This window comes from Zonotrichia albicollis, chromosome 27, assembly GCF_047830755.1.
Source record: "Zonotrichia albicollis isolate bZonAlb1 chromosome 27, bZonAlb1.hap1, whole genome shotgun sequence".
Classification (NCBI taxonomy): domain Eukaryota; kingdom Metazoa; phylum Chordata; class Aves; order Passeriformes; family Passerellidae; genus Zonotrichia; species Zonotrichia albicollis.
The window spans coordinates 319,279-339,446 of record NC_133845.1 but is presented as its reverse complement, the minus strand read 5'-3'; the positions used below and the strand labels follow the sequence as shown (position 1 = coordinate 339,446).

The window sequence follows — 20,168 nt, the reverse complement described above, 5'->3', positions numbered from 1 at the left end:
CACGGACGCACACACGGACACACAGACAGGCACAGGCGGCCGCAGCCCCGGCGGGCGGCGCGGCCGGAACCGGAGCGGCCGCGCGTGCGCTGTGGGGAAGGCGCCGCTGCCGGCGGCCCCATGACGGCCGAGCTGCGGGCCCGGGGCTGCGGCGGCGAGGTGAGCCGGCGGGGCGAGGGTGCCGGCGGGCGGGGGTGCCGGCGGCGCTGGGGCGGGGGAGCGGCGGGGCGAGCCCCGGCACGGCGAGGAGGGCGGCGGGCGGCGGGCGGCGCCCCCCGCGCGGGCCGGGGCTGCCGCCGGACCGAGCCTCGCAGCGCGGCGGCCCCGCTGCGCCCCGAGCCCGCGGCCCGCGGCCGCTCGGGGCCGGCCCGCAGCGCTTCCCCGCTCTGCGCGCTCCCGGAGCCCGCCCCGTCGGGTTTCGTTGGGAATAACGGGCTCCGCGCGGCGCCGCGCGATGCGCCGGTACCACGGGAAAGGGCTCGGGCGGGCGCTCAGACACCCTCCGCTCTGCGGGGAGCAGGAACGCGTGTGCCCTCCCCGCCGCCGAGCAGCACCTCCTGGGGCAAGGCAGCGAAAACTGTTGCTCCAAACTTGAGGGCTCTGCGTAAATCGGCTCTGAAGGGACCCGGACCCAGACGCGAGGCTGTGTCAGTGCTCAGGAGACTGAAGCCCGGACCATCCCGAATTGACATAGGGCTCTGCACTGTCCTGTAGCATCTCGGTGCTCTTAGGACCCAAGAGATGCGTTTCAGAGAGGTCAGAGTTACGGGGTGGGATGGGATGGGGGTATCAGCCCTTTGGTTGTGCGTTAGAAGTGACATTAGTGCAGCAGCCGTGCCCCGGTCTGGTGGGGGCTGGGACCAGACCGTGCCCTCTGTGTGCATCTTGCACACGTTAATGCAGTCCGGGGTTGCTGCCTGCTGCTTCTTCTTGTGGCGGATATTGGTTTGTGAAAGCCTTGGCCGGGAACGTGGGCTTTGTTCCTGCTGCTGCCTGTGGGTTTCCAGCCCTCTCCATATCCATTCTCCCCCACGATAAAAGTGTGGCTGAGGAGCAGAGGCTGAAGGCCAAGGCTCTGGGTGCCTCTTCTGTGCTGCAGCCTTCCTCCTCCTTGTGGGTGCTTATTTCTGGAACCCCCTTGAACTCTTGCGCTGCATTTGCTCCTTTCCACGTTCACAGTTTCTTTTCAAAACAAACTTCTGAGGGCGGTGAGTCACCTCAGAGCAGGAAAATAGCGAAACCTTTCTATTCCATCATTCTTGGCTGACCTTGTAATTTTATCTCTAGTACCCTCCTTCCTCTCAGCCTCTTGGTTTTGTACTCATCTCTTGTTGCTGTAATTTAATACTAATAGGATTTGGGTTTGGGTTGTTATTTTTCCAGCAGGTAGGGCTTTGGTTCAGTTTGGGTTTGCAAGTGCAGGGTGTGTTAGCGGTGGCAGCACACTGGTGTTAATTACCAGCTACAGAGCTTGTTTTGTAGCCCCATGGCGTGTAACCTCAGAAAGCAATAACCAGACTAGTTATGGCAACAAAACCACGCACAATCCCCAAAATCTTAACAAATTGGTTGCACAAAGAGTGGTTCCTGGTGGCTTCTGTGGGCTGCCAGGCTGCCATAACCCTCTCAAAAGTGGTACAGGATAAGCTCTCTGCTGTTAGCACAAACCTTTCCTCAAAGGCTGAATGAAAGCACACAGAAATCATTGAAATATTAAGTGGTAACGTAGAGCAGAGGATCAGTAATTGGCTTTTATGCTTACAGCAGCCTTTGTGAGTTCTCTGTGTGATGGAGCAGAAAAACCACAGAAAATCATGCCCTGTCCTGCCTCAGGTTTCATTATTATAATGCAATGTATTAGCAAGGGTGTTTGTGGGGTTTTTTCTCTACTGGAAAAATCTGCCCTGCGGCGCAAGGTGGGGTCAGCCGACACGCACGGCACGCGCTAAGGCAGCAAAATTAGCAACATGATTTAAGTGGTTTGCCTTTGTGGGAGTATGCCTGCCCCCAGCCTCTCAGCCTTGGCTCCTCATCAGGCAGCTCCTCCTGGGGCTTCTGAGGCCTTCCAGGCTGTCTTGGCTTTTCTCAGGATAAAAAGAGCACATGGAGTTAAGGGGGGGTTGCACACACATATGTGCTCTTTCTTATAGAAGTTGAGCAAAAGTAGTGTTTTAAAAGGGACAGAGAATTGCCACCGAAATAGGAGTTTTTTGTTTGAATAGCTAACACAGGTGTGTGCCGTCTTTGTGTGTGGAGTATCATCCATGACCAGTATGGGTGGGGGGCTCAAATAGTAGTTGACTCATTACTCACTGGGTGGAACTTGTGTTCCAGTGGCCTGGAAGCATCTTAATTTTTTTTTCAATGGTGAGAGTAAGTAGAAACTTGAGTGCATTTGCCTGCAGCTTTGCTGGTTAAGATTAATTAAAAGTGTGATCTTAAGGAACTGGGATTGATCAGGCTGTGCTGACTGCAGGATCCTCTACAGCCTCTGTAAATCAGGATGCAGACCCAGCAGTTGTTCCTGCTGTAATGTTTTTCCCATACCACATGCAATGCCAGCGTTATGGAGCTGCATCTCAGTTGTCACCCAGAGTGAGCCTTTGGCAGCAGCATCAGCTGAACTGCAGCCATGGACAGGGGTGGTGGGACCCCAGTGCTGGGAGGCTCCTTGTGGAGAGGTGCCTCTCCTAGTAGTCGTTGACTGAGGTTATTTGTGCTTGCCATGTGCAGTGACCACCCTGTGGTAAGCCTAGGCTGCAAAGATTTTATAAGTCTGGTAAAGAGAGGTTCTGCAATCATTTGTTTTAAGTGGCCAAACCAACCATACCATGGGGCCTTGAGCAGCAAGTGTCTCCCCAAACCTCAAGTGGTCTGTGTGGAGTGGGAAGGAGGAGCATGACAGGCTCCTGGGCCCTTGCTCTGACACCTTATTGTCAGTAAGAAGTGACATGCACAAATGGCATGTGCCACCGCACTGAAAATAGCTCCTGACCGTGCCCTGGGAGCAGGCGGCCGCCTTATATGTCCTGCTGCACATGCCGCTGCCTCGGGGGTGGGGAGCCCCTGCCCTCCACAGGTGCTCACATCCCACAGCGAGGGGGGCCTGGCCCCCGGCCTGCCTGCGCTCTCCTGAGCATACGAGGGGTTGGATGTCAGTCTGTGAATTTAGCAGGGAAAACCCTGAGTGCGATGTTCAAGCTGATGTTGCTGTTTGCATTAAGCAAGTGTGACTGGGCTAGAGTGTCAGTGTGTCAGCAGAAAGCAAGGAAAGAAGCAGTGCTCTGCTGGGCCCTCAGCTAGCCTTGCAGAAACAGCTTGATGTCCATCCTGGTCACCTTTTCACATGAGCTGACTTTATTTCTTGCACATAGGATTGCCAGGTGCTCCTAAATCAGATGAAAGAGATCACAGGAATTCAGGATTCAGCATTCCTGCTTGCTGCTCTAAAGGTTGGTGTATATTGCCATAGTTTTGGGGAAAGAGAGCTCTGATTTTGTCTAAAAAGTCAGGCAAGTTTGGGCTCCCACCCAACATAGCACACAGGTGTTTGCTGATGTGTTTGCCAGCTGATGATGGGCTGGTCCTTGTTAGAGTGGTCCATGTGTGGCTTGTGAGAGTGATAAAGGATCAGCCTGGGTGCATGAGAGGCAAAGGGTAAATCCTTTGCTGTTCTTCTCACTGGTGCTTTGCTTTCCCCTCTCATTCTGCCAGGCTGCTGATGGAGATCTCATGGAAGCAGTCACCTTCCTGACAGAGGACCCTGCTCCAGAGCCAGTGCAGAGCCCAGCTGCTGCAGAGCCACCCGCCTGGGAAGGGAGTGTGGTGGGCAAACAGCTCCCACAGGGTAAGCCTCAGCTCTGCTCACTCCTACAGCTTCATGTGTGAGCTCAAAGGGGAAATATCCATCCTCCCTGCTTCTGCCAGCAGCACATCCCTCCAGCTTCTGTTCTGGTGCATATTTTGCCAGTACTGATCACTTAGTAGTGTTTTAATAATGTTTGGAGGTGACACATCACAGTTAAAAAGCTGATGATCCTGTCTCTCTATTTCAAGAGCTCTGAACTGTTTCTTTAAGCTCTGAATTTAGCTGTAAGGAAATCTGGGTAGTGCACAGCTGCATGCTTTGCCCTGTTCTCCTCATCCAGCTCACTCAGTGGCTCCTAGGCTGCCTGGCATGGTCTTAACAGGGGTTTCTGCTTAAAACCTGAACTAGGAAATTTTGCTTGTATTGGTTGAAGAGCTGTGTTTGTGAAGTATGATGTTTTCTAGAATTTTCTCTTAAAGAGAATGTTTGCTGCTGTTGGTGGAAAACTGATCAGAATGCTGCCTCTACTTCTAGATGTTGGTGCTGCACCTGCCCCTCACAACCAAGACAGCCTCCGCACAGCCAACACTGTCAGACCACTGGAATCACCCAAAGCCTCAGCTGCAGAAAGGGATGCAGCTGAAAGGTCAGTGGAGCTGTAAGACCCCCACTTTGGCTTTCCAGATATCAGTGGGTTCTGAGACTGCTAACTAGAGAACTAGCATGAATCACCTGCCAGGTGGACACCTGCTGGCTGGAGGGGAGCTTGGTTGCTGTAGCTTTTACAGCCCAGTGTTTCTCTCTTGTGACAGACCACAGGACGCCCATTCTGCTGAAAACAAAAACCGCTCCAAAAGGAAACGCTGCGAAGTCTGGGGAGAGAGCCCCAAGCAGAGTGACTGGAGAAGAGCGGGTGACTGGCCTGTTGGAATGAAAAATATAGGAAATACGTGTTGGTTTAGTGCTGTTATACAGGTAATCAGCAAAAAAAAGTTCTCTAATCTCAAACTTGCTATGGCCTTGGAGTCAGAGTGTTTCTCAGTTAGAAGTAAACATGCAGCAGTTCTGTGGGGGAGTCATCGTATGCAGATGAGTGAACGTGACCCTGCTCAAACACAGAAACTTCTGTGTTTATGTGATGTGCCTGTACAGAAAGAGCCAAAGAGCAGTTAAATAGGCTTTACTTAAAAATAGCTACAGATACAGAGAATCTGTGTGTCTGTATGCAGGGAGTTGTGCAGTGATGGCCAAGTGCCTGCTGAAATGATAGAAGCTTGCCTGGCAAAGTGAACTGGTAATTTAATTTTACTGCAGTTATTGTTGGCTCGATAACACATGGTGCATCATATTTCAGTTAATGGAATACACTGGCATAGATGCTTGGACAAATAAACAACTAGGCAGCATATATTATTAGTAATGATCTGAAGAAGAGACAATAGTAAGTGGAACTGAGCAGATTTGTCTCTCCTAAGCATTTTACATCAGCAGAGAGATGTTAATCATTTGTCTTCAGCTCTGAGAGGAAGCAAGAAAGCTGCAAATGGGTTCTTCTCACTATGGCTTCTTCTTGGATGCTTTTCTGAGCCTGCCTGTGCAGAATAGAATGATTTTCCTAAAAGGTTTATATCTATCCTAGAAATGGCAGGATGAGATTTCGCCCTTTGGGTGGGTACAAACATGCTGATGATCTCAAAGGTCTGTTCCAACCCAGTTAATTCCATTATTCTGATTCTGTGCTGGTCCAGCAAGGGGCTGCTCACACTGTAAACATGCATTCAGTAACACGGGACCATTGGGAATGGGAAGTTACAAAAGAAACTGTCAGAGTGAAAACAGGGCATCAGATTGCAGTGAGTGCAGTCGTTGCAGGTGCTGACTGAGCTTTACCTCTGCTCTCCTTGCAGTCTCTGTTCCAGTTGCCAGATTTCCGGAGGCTGGTCCTTGGCTACTCCCTCCCACAGAATGTGCTTGAAAGTTGTCGTAGTCACACTGTAAGTTTTGATTCAGTAACACTGTCAAGTTTCCCTCTTTTGTGGTGTAGCATTCTGCTCTTTCTCTAACCAGATTTAATTTGGGGCTATCTGAGACCTGTGGCTTTAAAATCATCTGGCTATGTTTAAGATAAATTTAGGAAATTCTCAAAGACAGAATCGGGATAGGAAAAAAAAAGGGTTGCTTCTTGTATCTCTGTTCTATAGAGCCTTTAACTGCTGTGTGGGGAGATGTTTTTCCTATAAAACTTCTTTGGCAGTTCCAGATGACTCGTTGGTTTGCATGCATAGTAGAAGAAGTGGTATTTGAGCCAGTGTGCAGCTGGTTGTGTACCTTTTACAATATGTGCCTGTGGTGTTCAGTAGTGCTGTGTTTTAAGATGATGCTTTTTAGAGCTGCAGGAAGGCTTTGACTTTTCTCATTTTTGCAATGCAGGGAAAAAGAAATATTGCATTCATGCAAGAACTGCAGTGTCTGTTTGCATTAATGCTGGGGACATGGCGTAAGTTTGTAGACCCTTCTGCAGCACTGGAACTCTTGAGGGACGTGTTTAGATCCGCTGAACAACCACAGGTAAAACCATGTTGAAAATCCTTTTGCTCTTTTCAAACCAGCAGTCACAGCCACGGCACCCCCATTTTGCCTCACCCTGCTGGTGCTTTCAGAGGCCTTTTCCTATGTTTGTCAGCCGACAAGCAGCTGTCCCTGTGTCATTAGAGCAGAATGTACATGCGTGCTAATTACCCAGCCAGCGTAGCATGGCACTACCCAGCACCATCTGCGTAGTCGGGGAGCGATCACGATAATTTCCTCTGATCTAGTGTTCAGATAAGCAGAGTTGATTATCAGTCTAAATCAGCCCAGCACTTGAGTCTTTCGTAGCTCAGCTGAGTGGGGGCGGCTGTGCCAGTCAGGTTGTGTCAGTGCTCAGCAGACTGGGGGAACACCTTCTGGTGGGTGTCACGACTGACTCTCCACTCTCATCTCTCTTGCAGCAAGACGTGAGTGAGTTTACACACAAACTACTGGACTGGCTGGAGGATGCATTCCAGCTCACTGTGAATGTCACGTGAGTGCTGTGTGTTCTCGGGAGTTTGACCTAAGGAGGCTTTTCATGAGTTGGAGGACTTCATGTGAAAATTTTGAGCAAATGAGTGTTCTTTGTTTCCTGTGGATGAGGCTTACTCAGCTTGAAGCGTTGTGTCTGCATCTCCTGTTTGTGAGTGTGGGACTTCACTCAGTGCCAATATGGCCTGCAGAGTAAATGAGCTTTTGAGGGAGCTCAGCAGCCCTGGTGAACAGAAAACCTCTGGTAGTTTGAAACTTCCTTTCAGAAGCTGGCATCTTAACCTTTTTTTCCCCCTCTTGGCAGTGTAAGTGTTATCATTGCTTTGGAACATGAAAATTAATAAGAAGCTTCCTCTTTATTTAGTGCTTGGATAGAAAAATGTACTTTTCCCTGTAGGCCCCCAAACAGGGGGTGAGATTATGACTTGGGGTTCTTTTGTAATCTCCAGCTGCAAATGAAAGTGTGCTTTTGCTCTCTGAAACAGGAGCCTTGGGGACAAATCTGAAAACCCAATGGTGCAGCTCTTCTACGGGACTTTCCTGACTGAGGGTGTCCATGAGGGTGAGTTAAGGCGTTGGTAGATTGAACTTTTTAACTCCTTTGAGTGTTTTGGAGTTAACCAGAATTTTTGTTCTCTTGAGTTAGCTCATGGTTTCTGTATGGTTTCCATCATCCAGGCAACACTTTTTCCAAGATTGAGACCTTTGGTCAGTATCCCCTTCAGGTAAATGGTTACCGGAACTTGAATGAGTGCTTGGAAGGAGCCATGGTGGAGGGAGAGATGGATGAGGCAACAGCATCTCAGTCAGTGAAGTATGGACAGGAGGTTAGTTTGACCTTTTTTGTCGAGCCTTTGGTTGCCTGCTGCAGAAAAGTGCAGCACACACAGTGCAGGGCTACTCTGATAACTTTAAATGGCAACTGTGAGTGTTCTCTAAGAATTGAATACGAAACATTTTCTGGATACCTGGAATCTCATGTAAATGTCTGTTAGTGTTAGGTGTTCAGACACTTAGTGTGGTTAGACACTAAGTCTTTGCTGATTTATAAAGATGTGATGTCCTACGTAGCCAGTTCAGAGAGTTTATTTTAAATTGCAAAGGTCAATGTCTGCCTCTGAGTCGAGTGTGATCAAGTCTCTCTCTTTCTGTTGAAGCCTACCTGTACCTGAGTAGGGGGAGACCTACTGCCTCCATATTTTCGGAGGGTAAAAGTACAGTGCTTAACTCCATGGTATGCCATTTGGAATTTGTCTCTTTCTCCCTATTATATTGTGTACGATTTGGGGTTTTTCTTCTTGGTTTCACTCTTATTTTCTGACTGTGATGATTTCATTTCTTTTTTTTTTTTAATCTCACTAATCACAAACCAATCATAAAAAACTTAGTTGCAGAAAGGTGAAGAAGCATCATTGCATTCAGCATCCTCTGTGTGTAAGTGCAGCAAAAGTTAGCTTGGAGAGAGGCTGGGAAACATCATTGGCAAAGGTATCTGGTGTAGGCAGGGCAGGGAAGAGTATTTCAGTTCTATGAGAATGTCTGGAAATCATGTTGCTGTGGTTTAAACTAGCAAAGGAGAAACAAAGTCTTGAGCAGGGGAGCTCTGCTCTGACCCTGGGCTTAAGTGTTTGTCCTGGGTTTTCCTGGTTTCTGCCTGAAGCAGTTCAGGTGCATTTACAAGGGATGTGGGTGTAGCTGGTGTTGGCTGGCACTGGAGACAAAGGCACCTTGGAGCTCATCAGGCAGGTTCATTTCAATCCAAGCTTTTTTAGTTCCTCAAAATTCTTTCGCAAAATTAAGGGAAATTTGACCCATCATGGAGCTGTTTTAATTCTTCTGTCTGCACAGATAGGAGGAAAGGGCTCTGCCTTAATTTCTGAGAAGCCTTACTGGGGAAATTGTGTGTCTTAGTTTCACTTCCTTGGTTATGGTGGCATGACAGGGGACATAGGGAATAAGGTGATTTTGTCTCTTGAGCACCTTGGCAAGTGTGCTGAAAGTCAAAGCAGCAGGGGAGTTAACAGAAACTTCTCCCAGACTATGGGAGCATAAATCATTCCTCCTTTGTGGTTATGGGCTGCTGCTTAGAAAGCTCTGGTGTGGGGCAGTTTTGTTGCTGCGGCACATCTGACATGAATTCCATAAAGAACAAGGAGCTCAGTGTGCTCACCCTGAATCCAGAGGGGAGCATGAAGTGGGTGGTGCCAAGCTAAAATAGGTAAAGGAAGTATCTGGCAGTGGATACTGGAAGTTGTTGTGAATCCAGGAAGAGCAAGAGGAAGTGTAAATTCAACTGAGAATTTTTCTTTCAGCATGACTCTTTGAAGTAGTGTATGAAGCCACAGAAAGTAGTTGGGGGTCTTCTCTGACTCCCCTAAATCAAGCAGTTTGCAAGTAAACTGAGAGAGAATAAGGATTCTGGTGATGCAGGAGGACTCCTGGTTTGTTCATCTCTGCATGTGATCTTCCTCAGAAAAGCACTCTCTTGGGGGCTCCTAGATGATGTGCAGATTGTGTGTAGCCTCAACAAATTTGTAAAATTCAGTGCTGGACTTAATAATCTGTCAAGCTGGATGCATCAGGCAATGACAAGTAATCTTGAGAGCAATTATGAGGCTTTTTCACAGTAAAAATGTAAAATGGAAGCATAAATTACTAACTTGTAAAATTTGGCTTTCTGACTAGTCACTCTGCAAACAAAACCTAATTCTGTGCTTAAAGACAGAGACTTTTAAATCAGTCTGAAATCATATAGGATCAGTCTGAAATGTGCCATTAGCAGTCATCTTAAAACAATTCCCTCTGGGGGCATTTCTGCTTTTGTTACAGCGCTGGTTTACAAAACTCCCACCAGTTCTGACCTTTGAACTCTCCCGATTTGAGTTCAATCAGTCACTAGGACAGCCAGAGAAAATTCACACCAAGCTAGAGTTTCCCCAGACTATGTATATGGACAGGTGAGTTGTCCTGTTGTACGGTATGTTTAAAGCTATTGCTTTGCTATAAATAAAGAAATTAAAAAGGTTGTTTGGGTGAGCAAGAAAAGATTCTAAAATATTTATGGAAGGTGGTGGATGTTAGAAGTAAACAAATCTCACCTGGCAAACAGGGCTCTGTATTTCTGTTTAGGTACCTCTACTGCAATAAAGATCTTATTCAGATGAAAAGAGAGGAAATGAAGAGATTGAAGGAGAAAATGGTGACTCTGCAGCAGAAACTGGAAAGGTGAGTAGTCAGCTGGTTTTATTTTTATGCCCTCTGGAAGAGTGCAAATGTTTAATGTTAAATGAGCTTTCCAATAGTAGAGTAGCATGTAGGGGAAGCAGAAACAGCAACGTGCTTGTTCTGAAACATGTGGGAGAAGGAAGTGTATTTTCAAAAACAAACCTGTCTCTTCAATTGTTTCTAAAATTAATGACACTGTTATTAAGGAATTATTATTAAGGAATAAATTCTTTCAAGAGCTGAGTTGACCCTTTCAGCTGCACTGGCAATGTAGGTGAGGAAGCCCAGTAGCACATTACAGAAAAAGTTGTTCTTCTCTTGTCCCATGAGATTTAAACCCATCTCATTCCTTCTTCATACAACACCTTGCATTTTCCCCTAGGTACATGGAATATGGCTCTGGCCCAGCCCGCTTTCCACTGCCGGACATGCTGCAGTATGTGCTCGAGTTCATTGCCACAAAGCCAGCTGGGGCTCTTTCCTCTGCTCAGAGCTCTCAAACAGCTCCCCTGCACTCCCAGGCCAAGCCTAATGTTTTGGATGTGCTTTCACAGCCAAACGGGTCAGTAAACAGAAATTAAAAGGATGCACAGGAGGACGCTTCGCCTCCCAACTAAATGGTCCTGGGTGCCTTTCCAAAAGTGTGTTATTTATCTGGGCACTGGTGAACACAGTACTGTAGTGTGCAAATGCTTGTGCAAGTAGTGGGTCACTGCTTTGCTGGTCATTTGGTTCTGTTGGTGTAAATAAAACTCTGCATCTTGTTCTGTTCTTTCTCCTTGTCCAAGAGCATCCCCATATTCCTTGCGTAAGCAGCAGTTAAGAACTAAATTATGTGCTCTTTTTGGTTAGGCTACTCATTTTTTTTGCTTCATTGACCAGTAAATTACAGCAATATTGGATTATTATAACCCAGGCCAGCATGGTTGGTTTAACACTCTAAATTAAGCTGAGTAAACACACACGTTTTCTTAGTAGCAATGGAAGGAATTTTTAGCATTGCTCATTGTGGATCTGTGCTTAGAGAGTTCCCTAAGAATTTGCCTTAGTATTCTTTCTGTATTTTAGTTCGGACTGTGAAGGCTGAAGCACATTTCAGTGTACTTGTTCTCTCTACATTTTATACTGCTCTGGAAAGGAAATCCTGCTCCAACTCTGGAGTAATTTTTGTTTGGTTTATTTTGTATTCTTTTCCGAAACAAGAAAAACTAGAGAAAGATTAAAAAACCTGCCCGCTACTCTTGGATTTTGCTCCACAGCATACAAGAAAGGACTGATGCTAGGACTGAAGATGAAGCTTTCTTTGTGGCAAATTCTTCATCACAGCAGAGCTCCAGTGTGGATCTCCAGCCTCCTGTTTCACCTGCAGAGCTGTCTGAGCGTCCAGCTCCTCACGTGGTCTCCAGGGAAGAGCTGAACCTGGTTCAGACGTGTCTGCAGCGATGGAGAAACGAGATCGAGCAGGACGTGCAAGGTTGGCCCCAAATGCATTTGTAGGGATTTTCCTCCTCGATGCCCACCTGGTTTCTCCTCTGTAGCTTTGCTGGATACAGCCTGAACTACAAATAATTTTGTCCCTGTTTGAGCTCTGGTGTTGAGTCTGATATTCTCTGCGTGGCCTCAAATTCTTTGAAGTGAAAGGAACTAGCATAGCCTGATGAGTAGTCATTAATTTTTATGCATTTCTCTCATGGTTGATGTTCTTGGCAGATCTGAAGGAGTCTATTGCCAGAATCAACCTGTCCATTGAACAGATGTACTGTGACCCTCTCCTCCAGAAGGTAGGAAATGCAGCTTCAGTGTGTAAGTATTAACACAGTATTGCTGATTCTCATTTTTGTTAGTAGACATTGGTTTAAATTGCCCCCTCCACTGTATTTTTAAATTTCCAGTGATGAAGCAGAGAAAGATACAAAAATCTTAGTTATGAAAATCTTGTTTCTTCTTTCCTTAAAAGTCAGTTTTCACTCAATAAGAAATCTATCAAATTGCTCAACTCTTGTGCCATGCTACACCTACAAACATTCGCAGTGTTGGTGTGGAGAGGTCAGGCAGAATCAGTCCCTGGCTGCACCCCTGAGTGATGTCCTTGTCCCTTTGCAGGTTCCCTATCGTTTGCATGCAGTCCTGGTCCATGAGGGGCAAGCAAATGCAGGGCACTACTGGGCCTTCATCTATGACCAGCGCCGTAAAAGATGGCTCAAGTACAATGACATCTCAGTGACAGAGTCGTCGTGGGAAGAGCTGGAGCGAGAGTCATTTGGAGGCTTGAGGAATGCCAGTGCCTACTGCCTGATGTACATCAGTGACCAGGTGTCCCCTGTTGGTGCAGGTACGCGGCCACAACTGCTGCTTAATGACGTGTGTGTGTGTGTGTGTGTGCTGCTGTGTCTCTCTGGCCTGCGTGATCATTATGTTCCTCAGCTTCTCCAGCACAGCTGTCTTTTGACAAAGCACAAAACTTCACCTCGGATAGGATTAAATAATCTGCTTCATGCTCGATTCATTTCTAAATACCTGGTAGGACTGAAAACTGCCAGGAGAAGCATCCAGGTGAGATTGGAAACAGCACCTCATGCATGAATCATGTGTGTACAGGCTAACACTGCCCTTTTGCCACATTTAACATGCATCTAGTGCTTGTCTTCTTCGTTTTGACTTTGTGTAGTGTTTATAAACCACCACATGTTGGCAGTTCAGTGCTGTTCCCTGTGCACCTGGAGCCCTTGGACCAGGATGTGTCTGACCTGCATCAGCAGATGCTGGTTCTGGAATTGCTCTGTGTAAATGCTGTCCAGTAGTAGAACAAAACAGGGGTTTGTTTTAGATAACTCTGTAGATTTGTCTTTATTTTTGCACCTTTGCTTCTGGATCACCTTAAATTACAGAGCCAGTAGAAAATTTGGCTTCTTTCCCCTTTTATCCCTCAGCCAATTTCCTGTGGCTGCCCATGATGTTGTGCGTGTGCTTAGTCCCTAAGGGTGGTGCCCTGCCACAGTGTGTTTCCTAATGCCAGTCTTGCATTTCCTCCAGATGAGGATGAGGGCCCAGAGGCGAGACAGCTCCAGAAGGAAGTGGAAGCTTTGTCCCCAGAACTGAGACACTACATCCAGGAGGACAACTGGCGCCTGGAGCAGGAGGCAGAGGAGTGGGACGAGGAGCAATCTTGCAAGATTCCTCAGATGGAGCCTTCACCTACTTCTGAATTGCAGGACCTCTCTTCTGAGTCAGGACCAGGTAATCTCGCTCTGAATTTGCAGACAGTGTCAGAACCAGGAACAGCCAGCTGGTCACCAGTACCACTGTGTTGAAGCCTTGCACAAATGTGTCAGAATGCAGGAGCAGGTGTGAAAGAGGCAGCAAAGGCAGCTGCTGGTGGCTCTGCCCTGACAGTACAAAAGGCTGTTCTGCTGGTTTTGCATGTGCATCCTTCCATGCCTGTCCCCAGAAATGCGGTTTCCCATTCACTTAATCATCATGGGCTAATATCAGTTCATTTCCAGCTTTTTTTGTTTTTCACAAATATGGAGTGGACAAGTGCTGTTCTCTGGAGTGGGAACCCCTGATGCCGTGTGCCATTCCCACTGGAACGGGGTACGCACACACTCGCCTCAAGGGCCTTCACCTCGGGCAGGAAGGCAGCAGCTGTGTAAAACTGCATGGACAAGCTGCAAAGCATTTTTGAAAATGAGAGAAAAAAAACCTTGCAGCTCTTGCTGATGAGCACCACACGTCTGTCCTGACAGAGCAATCCCCAGTGTGTGAGCCAAGCGTGCACTCCCTGTCCTCGGAGCATGCCAGGATTGCCAAGGAGCAGACTGCCAAGGCCATTGCCAACACTGCTGATGCCTACGAGAAGAACGGCGTCGAGGCAGCTCTGTGCGAGGTAGGAGCTCAGCCTTGGCCCAAGAACCTCCCCCTTCTTGTCTCCAGATTATTCTTCTTGATAGACCTTTGCTTTTCCCATTTCTGTGAAGTTCTGTAGCTGCGCCACCTTTAGCTCGGTCCCGTTTGGCTTTCCTGTTTTTTGCTTTGGACTTTCTTACTCACTCTCTTCTTTTTCTTCTTGGCCACAGCGCAAGGAGGTAGAGCCACTGAAGGCCCATCCAGAAGAAATATCCCCCACAGTTCAGGCAGAGCAGCCCCAGGACACTCAGGAAGCAGAGGCTGCTGCCCAAACTAGCTCACAGGTCTCTGAAGTGGAAATCCCCAGTGTGGGGAAGATTCCCGTTAGATCCGATGCAGATGGATATAATGAGGAGGTACAGATCCCGGTGCAGGGATTAATTAATTACTGCTGCTCGTTAGCCTGTAGCTTTGTAGTTAGCTGGCTTTGAGCTGCCCTAAGGGTGGGTGTCATAGTGTCTGTCATAGGAGCAACACCCTGTACAAAGTCAGTTTTCCTACTGTGGAAGGGAAGGGGGACCACATCATTCCATAATTCCATTTTTAAATGTCATCAGAAAAGGAGCTCCGTAAGAGCACTCAGTTTGTCAATCTGCATGTTGGTCATAATTCCTCTTTTTGGCACAACTGTATCAAAATCAATCCTACCCGTGTTAATTTCTTTACAAGTCTCTCTGCTGTCTTCAGTTACTATTTTGTCCCCAGTCAAAGACTTTAATCCCAATAGTATAATTTACATACCCTGCCCACTGATTTTTTTGGGGTCTGACTTTAACCACTCTCATACATGCTCAAGCAGTGTTTTGAAGTTCTCTCACTTGCATGAGTTGGATTTCACACAAACACTGGGGCTGTCACTCCTTGAGTAGGTTTGAGATGTTCTGGAGTGATCTTGGCTCAAGGAACTGCTGCACCACAGGTTCTGCATTTATTTTACATGTCTTAGGAAGATTGAGTGGGACATGGTGGGGACATGGCCAGCCTGCTTTACCTTCTCACTAGTTGAATTTAAAAATTCAAGGGTTTGGAGTGACTAGCCTTGAGATCTTTAAATGCCTAAAAAAAGCCCAGCATGTAAAGTGCATGTGATGGATAGAGTCAGTAGCATGCAAGTAACTCACAGCCCCAGTTATCACACCTGTACTCATACAATTTTTTTTAAATCTTACTTTTGAAAGTTTCTTCCATTCTTCACTATGGTGTCTCTTCTTTCCCTGTCTGTTACTGTTTTCCTTGTTCCTGTTTGTGTCTGTTCTCCTGCTTTTGTGGTAGGTGATGCTGAGTCCAGCCATGCAAGGTGTCATCCTGGCTATTGCAAAAGCCCGCCAGACCTTTGATCGTGACGGGTCTGAAGCAGGGCTTGTTAAGGTATTGATTTGTTTGCTAAATCAAATAGTATGGATATCTGTTTTCCCAGAATAGAGTATGTGCCATATTGACAGGTCAGGAATGTAAAGGGAACGATTTGTGCACTTTTTCTTCTGGTTAATGGCCTTTGCCCTGCATTTTAGTTCCTGCGCTCTTACAGTGATGAGATATCCATGGGTTCAAAACAATTTTTAGTGCTTGCAAGGGAGCACCCTCCTGCCAAGACAAACAGAAACTTTACTTTTTTCTGCTTATTATTTTAGTACTGTAAAATTTGGTTTTTTCCTCCTGAACATACTTGCTTACTTGTGACCTCTGCTGTCAAAGATGTCAAGAAATGTCTGTGTGAACAGAGGTTTAAAAGCATAACCACTGGTGAATGCTGAAGCCAGTGTTAGATTTAACAGGCAGGTAAATTTAACTAAAAATACCACATGGACAGAATCATCCATGCTGTTAATCTATTGGATTATAAATCCCAAGATACTCTTGCACCTCAGCAGGTAGAAGTGTGTCCCAGTCGATTTTGGCAGCCTGGGCACTTGTCAGAGGGTTGCCAAATGGGTCTAAGGCAGCTGTACTCCCTCTCAAAGGCTTTTACATACCCTGGCAGTTTTGGAAGCTCACGCTTCACAGGTGGGGTTTGCCTGGCTGTGGGGGCCGTTGGTTTAGAGCTGAGGTGTTGGTGGGCTCACCAGCAGAGGAGGCTCGGTGTCACCACAGGAGTCCTTCCGAACAGGACCGGTTTGAGCTGCTGTGGCATTCCCACGGGCACACGGGTGGATCTGTCAGTGCCTGTGTTCCGTTGGCAGGCATTCCACGAGGAGTACTCCCGGCTGTACCTGCTTTCCAAAGAGACCCCGACCCCCCAGAACGATGCCCGCTTGCAGCACGTGCTCATCTACTTCCTGCAGAACAACGCTCCGCAGCAGGTGGTGGAACGGACCCTCCTCGAGCAGTTTGCAGACAAAAACCTCAGCTACGATGAACGGTCAGTGCTCAGGGTTCCAGGGAGGGCTTTTCCCACCCAGATGTGCCAAGGCCGCTGTTGTGATTTTTCTCCTTTCTGCTCACACGGAGCAGGTCCATCAGCATCATGAAGGTGGCACGGGCAAAGCTGAGCGAAATCGGTCCTGATGATGTTGACATGGAGGAGTACAAGGTAAGGGACCAGAGAGCTGTCTGATCCTTCAAGCTGTCCTAGCTGGCTCTGTCCAAACTGGGAAATGGGGAGCACGGCATGGAGCTGCATGGCCAGCACAGTGGCCACTGCATGCCTGTTGGCAGAGGGTGTCTGCAGGAAGCTGCTGTGGGAGAAGGAATACAATGGAAATGTGAGCTTGGAGGAGTGTCAGCAGTTGGCTAAATTCATATGTGTCACTCATGAGAGACATTTAAACGCTTAAAAGGGTAGAATTGGGGACCCCAGACTGCATGTGGGTGTTCCAGCTGAGGCTGATGCTCTGTTTCCTCCTCTCCTCGCAGAGATGGCACGAGGACTACAGCCTTTTCCGCAAGGTGTCCATTTACCTGCTGACGGGGCTGGAACTGTACCAGAATAGAAAGTAAGTTCCTCTAATTGTGTTTGGACAAGATAAGTTGTAGCTAAAAGTAAAGGCCACTGTGACAAAAATTTTTCTTTCTGAGCCACAATGGCCTGTGTTTGAGGCCAGTGGGAGATTTTTTGACCTGCTAATAGGTCTTCTTGAATCCACAATCGAGCTTGGTTAACAGTTTAAAAAATATGAGGCTGAGCTGCTGGCTGGCTGCCTGACAGTTCTGAGAGTTTCCCCTAAGATTTCCCTTTGGGAAGTAGAGCTTTATATTCTACTTTCTGGAGATGAATTTGCAGGAATGATTGCCATCACTTTGGGGTTTTTCACCTTGGACTCCTGTATTAAAAGGAAAGTGCCTTTAGATGGATTTACACTTTGTGCAAACACATAGTTTGGAGCCCTCAAAGGGCCTTGGTTTCCTCCTTACCATTCTAGAACCTGTATTTTCCTTAAATGGTGCAGGCTTTCAGAAATTATTCCTGGATGGAAACAGAACTGAATTCCAAGGTGGTTCACAGTGACAAGCCACCAAATTCAGGTGGGCAAATTGACATGAGACGTGACAAGAGCAGTTTAGAATTACCCCAAATTGACCCAATCCCTGTCAACAGTTCTGTTTTCTCATCTGAAGCCTGAAGTGTGTGAGGGACTGAAGTACACAGCCTTCTGCCCTTCTTGGGGTGTCCTCTCACAGTGCAGTTCCTGGAGCAGTACAGAAAACAAACACAGAAACAGGCACATTGCACATAAACTTGGTTTTAAGGGGCTCTGCCCAGACACTTGTTTGGCATTCTGGGCAAAGAGGAGCAGGAATGGCTTGACATGGGGCATCTGTTCTTTTGTGCTTTGGCAAGGAAATGCAGCTTTTCCCATGGAGCCTGAATCTTCCAGCCAGGCCCAGCAGGAAAGGTTTCCTGAGCTGAGCCAAGGGAATGGCAGAGCCCAAAGCCTGCAGAGCTGACCCTCTTCTTGCAGGTACCAAGAGTCACTCACCTACCTGGTCTACGCCTACCAAAGCAACACCAAACTGCTGCTGAAGGGAACCAACCGCGGCGTGAGCGAGTCGCTGATCGCCTTGTACCGGAGGAAATGTCTCCTGGTTTGTATCCAGGAGCTCAGCACTCACTTTGGAGAGGAGGGGAGGGAGCAGCCAGGGCACCATGGCAGCCAAGACCAGTGTAACTGTTTCTGTTATGTCCATTAATGTGATTCTGCCCCTTGCTGAGTGCCAGCAGCGATATGGAAAGCTAATAATGATCATGATTCAATTAAAGAACATGCCATGTAGGTTTCAGGGAATCTAGGCAAAGTCAGATCTGGTTCTTGCCATCTTCAAACCAGAATTGTAAATAAGCTGTGTGCTCTCTGTATACAGATACAGCAAATTGCATGCATGTGTATGAATATATATGTTTTCAAGTCTGTTTTCTATGGTGTGTTTCCCATGCCTGAAAATGGCTGTTCCACCAGCCCCTGGTGCTGTTAGTCCTTATTCTCTGCATGGCTGCCAGTGCAGGGCCCAAGCTGGGCCTTTCCTGGGTGGTTATTCATGGTCCATGCTTGTTCTTTACAAGTCTGTCCCTAATTCTCCTTCCACCCCCAGAAGCTGAACGAGGTAGCAGCTTCTCTTTTTGTCAGCTGTGAAGAAGCTCATGTGTCAGAGGGTGTGAGCATCCTGAATGAGCTGATCATCCCCTGCATGCATCTCATGAACAACTTTGAGATCTCCAAAGAGGACCTGGATGCCATCGAGGTCATGAGGAACCGCTGGTGCTCCTATTTGGGACGAGAAGACATGGACGGTAGGACTGCTGGTCCCTGGTGATGGGCTGGGCAGCTCTCAGCGCAGGGAGAGGAGCCTGCAAAAGGCACCACAGCTCCTTAACCCAGGGCCTGGAGCCCTCTCTATTGCTGCCACTGACCGTGTCCTCCTTTCCCCTTGACAGCAAAGATGCAGATGAAGCTGGGAGAGCTGCTGCCCCGGCTCCTGGACGGCTCCACCGAGGTCATTGTGCTGAAGGAGCCCCCGAAGATCCGGCCCAACTCCCCCTACGACCTGTGCAGCCGCTTTGCGGCCGTCATGGAGTCCATCCACGGCGCCTCGGCCGTGGCCGTGCAGTAACCGCGGGCGGGCGCGCCGGGGCTGCAGCGGGAGCAGAGGGGCCCTTGGGATTCCAAGCTGTGTTCTTTGTAAATACGAGCGGTTAAAAAGCAGTATTGCACTTGTGAGGCAGAACGTAAGGCGGTAACACGAAGGACCTGGACCACTGTTACAGTGCGAGGCGCAGCAGCACCGTGGGGCCCAGCCGGGCTCCAGAGGCTCCTCTGTCCTGGCAGCCCTCTAGCTGCAGCCCCTGGGCCACAGGAGCCCAGCTCTGTCAGCGCTGGGGCTGCACCTCCACAGCTCCCTGAACGGCCACTGCCAGAGGCTGCGTGTTCCAGTCCAGCCACACTCCTGCCCGCAGGAGCCCGGGCTGAGTGAGGAGGAGGCAGCAAGGAGCAGCAGCTCGTGCTCTGCAGCGTGGGCAGTCATGCACGCAGCTCTGTGTGGTGGTCAAGTCAAGCAGGCTTTTGCCTTTTGTATTCCAGCTGGCACCAGAAACCACACAGGAGCCTTCCTTGAAGAGACAGGCAAATCCTGGCAGTGAGGAGCCAGGACGGGGCTGTGGGTTTGTGCCTGGCAGGAGCTGACTGGCTCAGGGCAGTCACATCACCCCAAAGGATATTCATTCCCCTTGTGGCCGGAAAGCAAACTTCCTTCTCCCCTCGGGTGGTGGGTCAGGGCTGGATTACTGTCAATGGCAACTGCAGGACTCAGATCAGCCCCTTGTGTTGGTGGTGGGCGTTTGTGTTGACTTTGTTAACAGAGTGCCCAGTTGGCATTTCCTTTTGCGGTCACCCTGTGCTTGCATTTGAGCTGCAGCACTTGTAAGCCAAAAGTTCTGAGTCAGTGGAGGGGGATCCTGTTTTTTGGAACTATGCAGAGTTTTCTAACAGTGCAATAAAAGCATTTGTTCTATGTTAGAATGAAAAAGCTCCTTCCATGTCTTTATTCCACTCTAGGGTTCTGCCTGAAGGTTCCCTCTGTACAAAATGCGTTGTCATTAGCAGAGCTGCCTTAAAGGTGGTTCCACCATCCTGTCAGGGGGTGTTTCCCCAGTATTTAGGAATAAAATGCTCATGTGGGAGAATCTCGCACTCTCCTGGTGACCTCATGATGAAGTAGAACTGCTTTTATCCAC

General features: G+C 48.2%; 1 protein-coding gene across 4 annotated transcripts; it reads left to right on the top strand.

Annotated features, from left to right (window-relative positions):
* Window positions 1–19,960, top strand: USP28 (ubiquitin specific peptidase 28). Of its 4 annotated transcripts, none has more exons than XM_074527849.1 (26): window positions 2–159; window positions 3,375–3,452; window positions 3,715–3,847; window positions 4,343–4,454; window positions 4,621–4,783; window positions 5,716–5,802; window positions 6,239–6,376; window positions 6,799–6,872; window positions 7,357–7,433; window positions 7,550–7,698; window positions 9,701–9,828; window positions 10,001–10,096; window positions 10,479–10,658; window positions 11,356–11,570; window positions 11,807–11,877; window positions 12,200–12,428; window positions 13,130–13,333; window positions 13,843–13,982; window positions 14,173–14,358; window positions 15,275–15,370; window positions 16,183–16,361; window positions 16,454–16,532; window positions 16,856–16,935; window positions 17,902–18,025; window positions 18,530–18,728; window positions 18,873–19,960. In XM_074527849.1, the coding sequence occupies exons 1-26, from the start codon at window positions 121–123 to the stop codon at window positions 19,046–19,048; spliced, it is 3,432 nt and encodes a 1,143-aa protein (XP_074383950.1). In that variant the 5' UTR covers window positions 2–120; the 3' UTR covers window positions 19,049–19,960. The 4 variants fall into 4 exon arrangements, with proteins under 4 accessions (XP_074383951.1, XP_074383950.1, XP_074383952.1 ...); XM_074527851.1 differs by lacking the exon at window positions 2–159 and adding an exon at window positions 358–756; XM_074527850.1 differs by lacking the exons at window positions 14,173–14,358; window positions 15,275–15,370 and having other exon boundaries at window positions 1–159.
* The last annotated feature ends 208 nt before the right edge of the window (window positions 19,961–20,168 follow it).

What these genes read in the sequence shown, in the direction of transcription:
- USP28 (XM_074527849.1), top strand. Translation starts at nt 121, where the DNA reads ATGACGGCCGAGCTGCGGGCCCGGGGCTGCGGCGGCGAG. An exon ending in CTCTTCTGAGTCAGGACCAG is followed by an intron (nt 13,334 to 13,842) that starts GTAATCTCGCTC and finishes CTGTCCTGACAG; the next exon opens with AGCAATCCCCAGTGTGTGAG. An exon ending in AACCTCAGCTACGATGAACG is followed by an intron (nt 16,362 to 16,453) that starts GTCAGTGCTCAG and finishes CACACGGAGCAG; the next exon opens with GTCCATCAGCATCATGAAGG.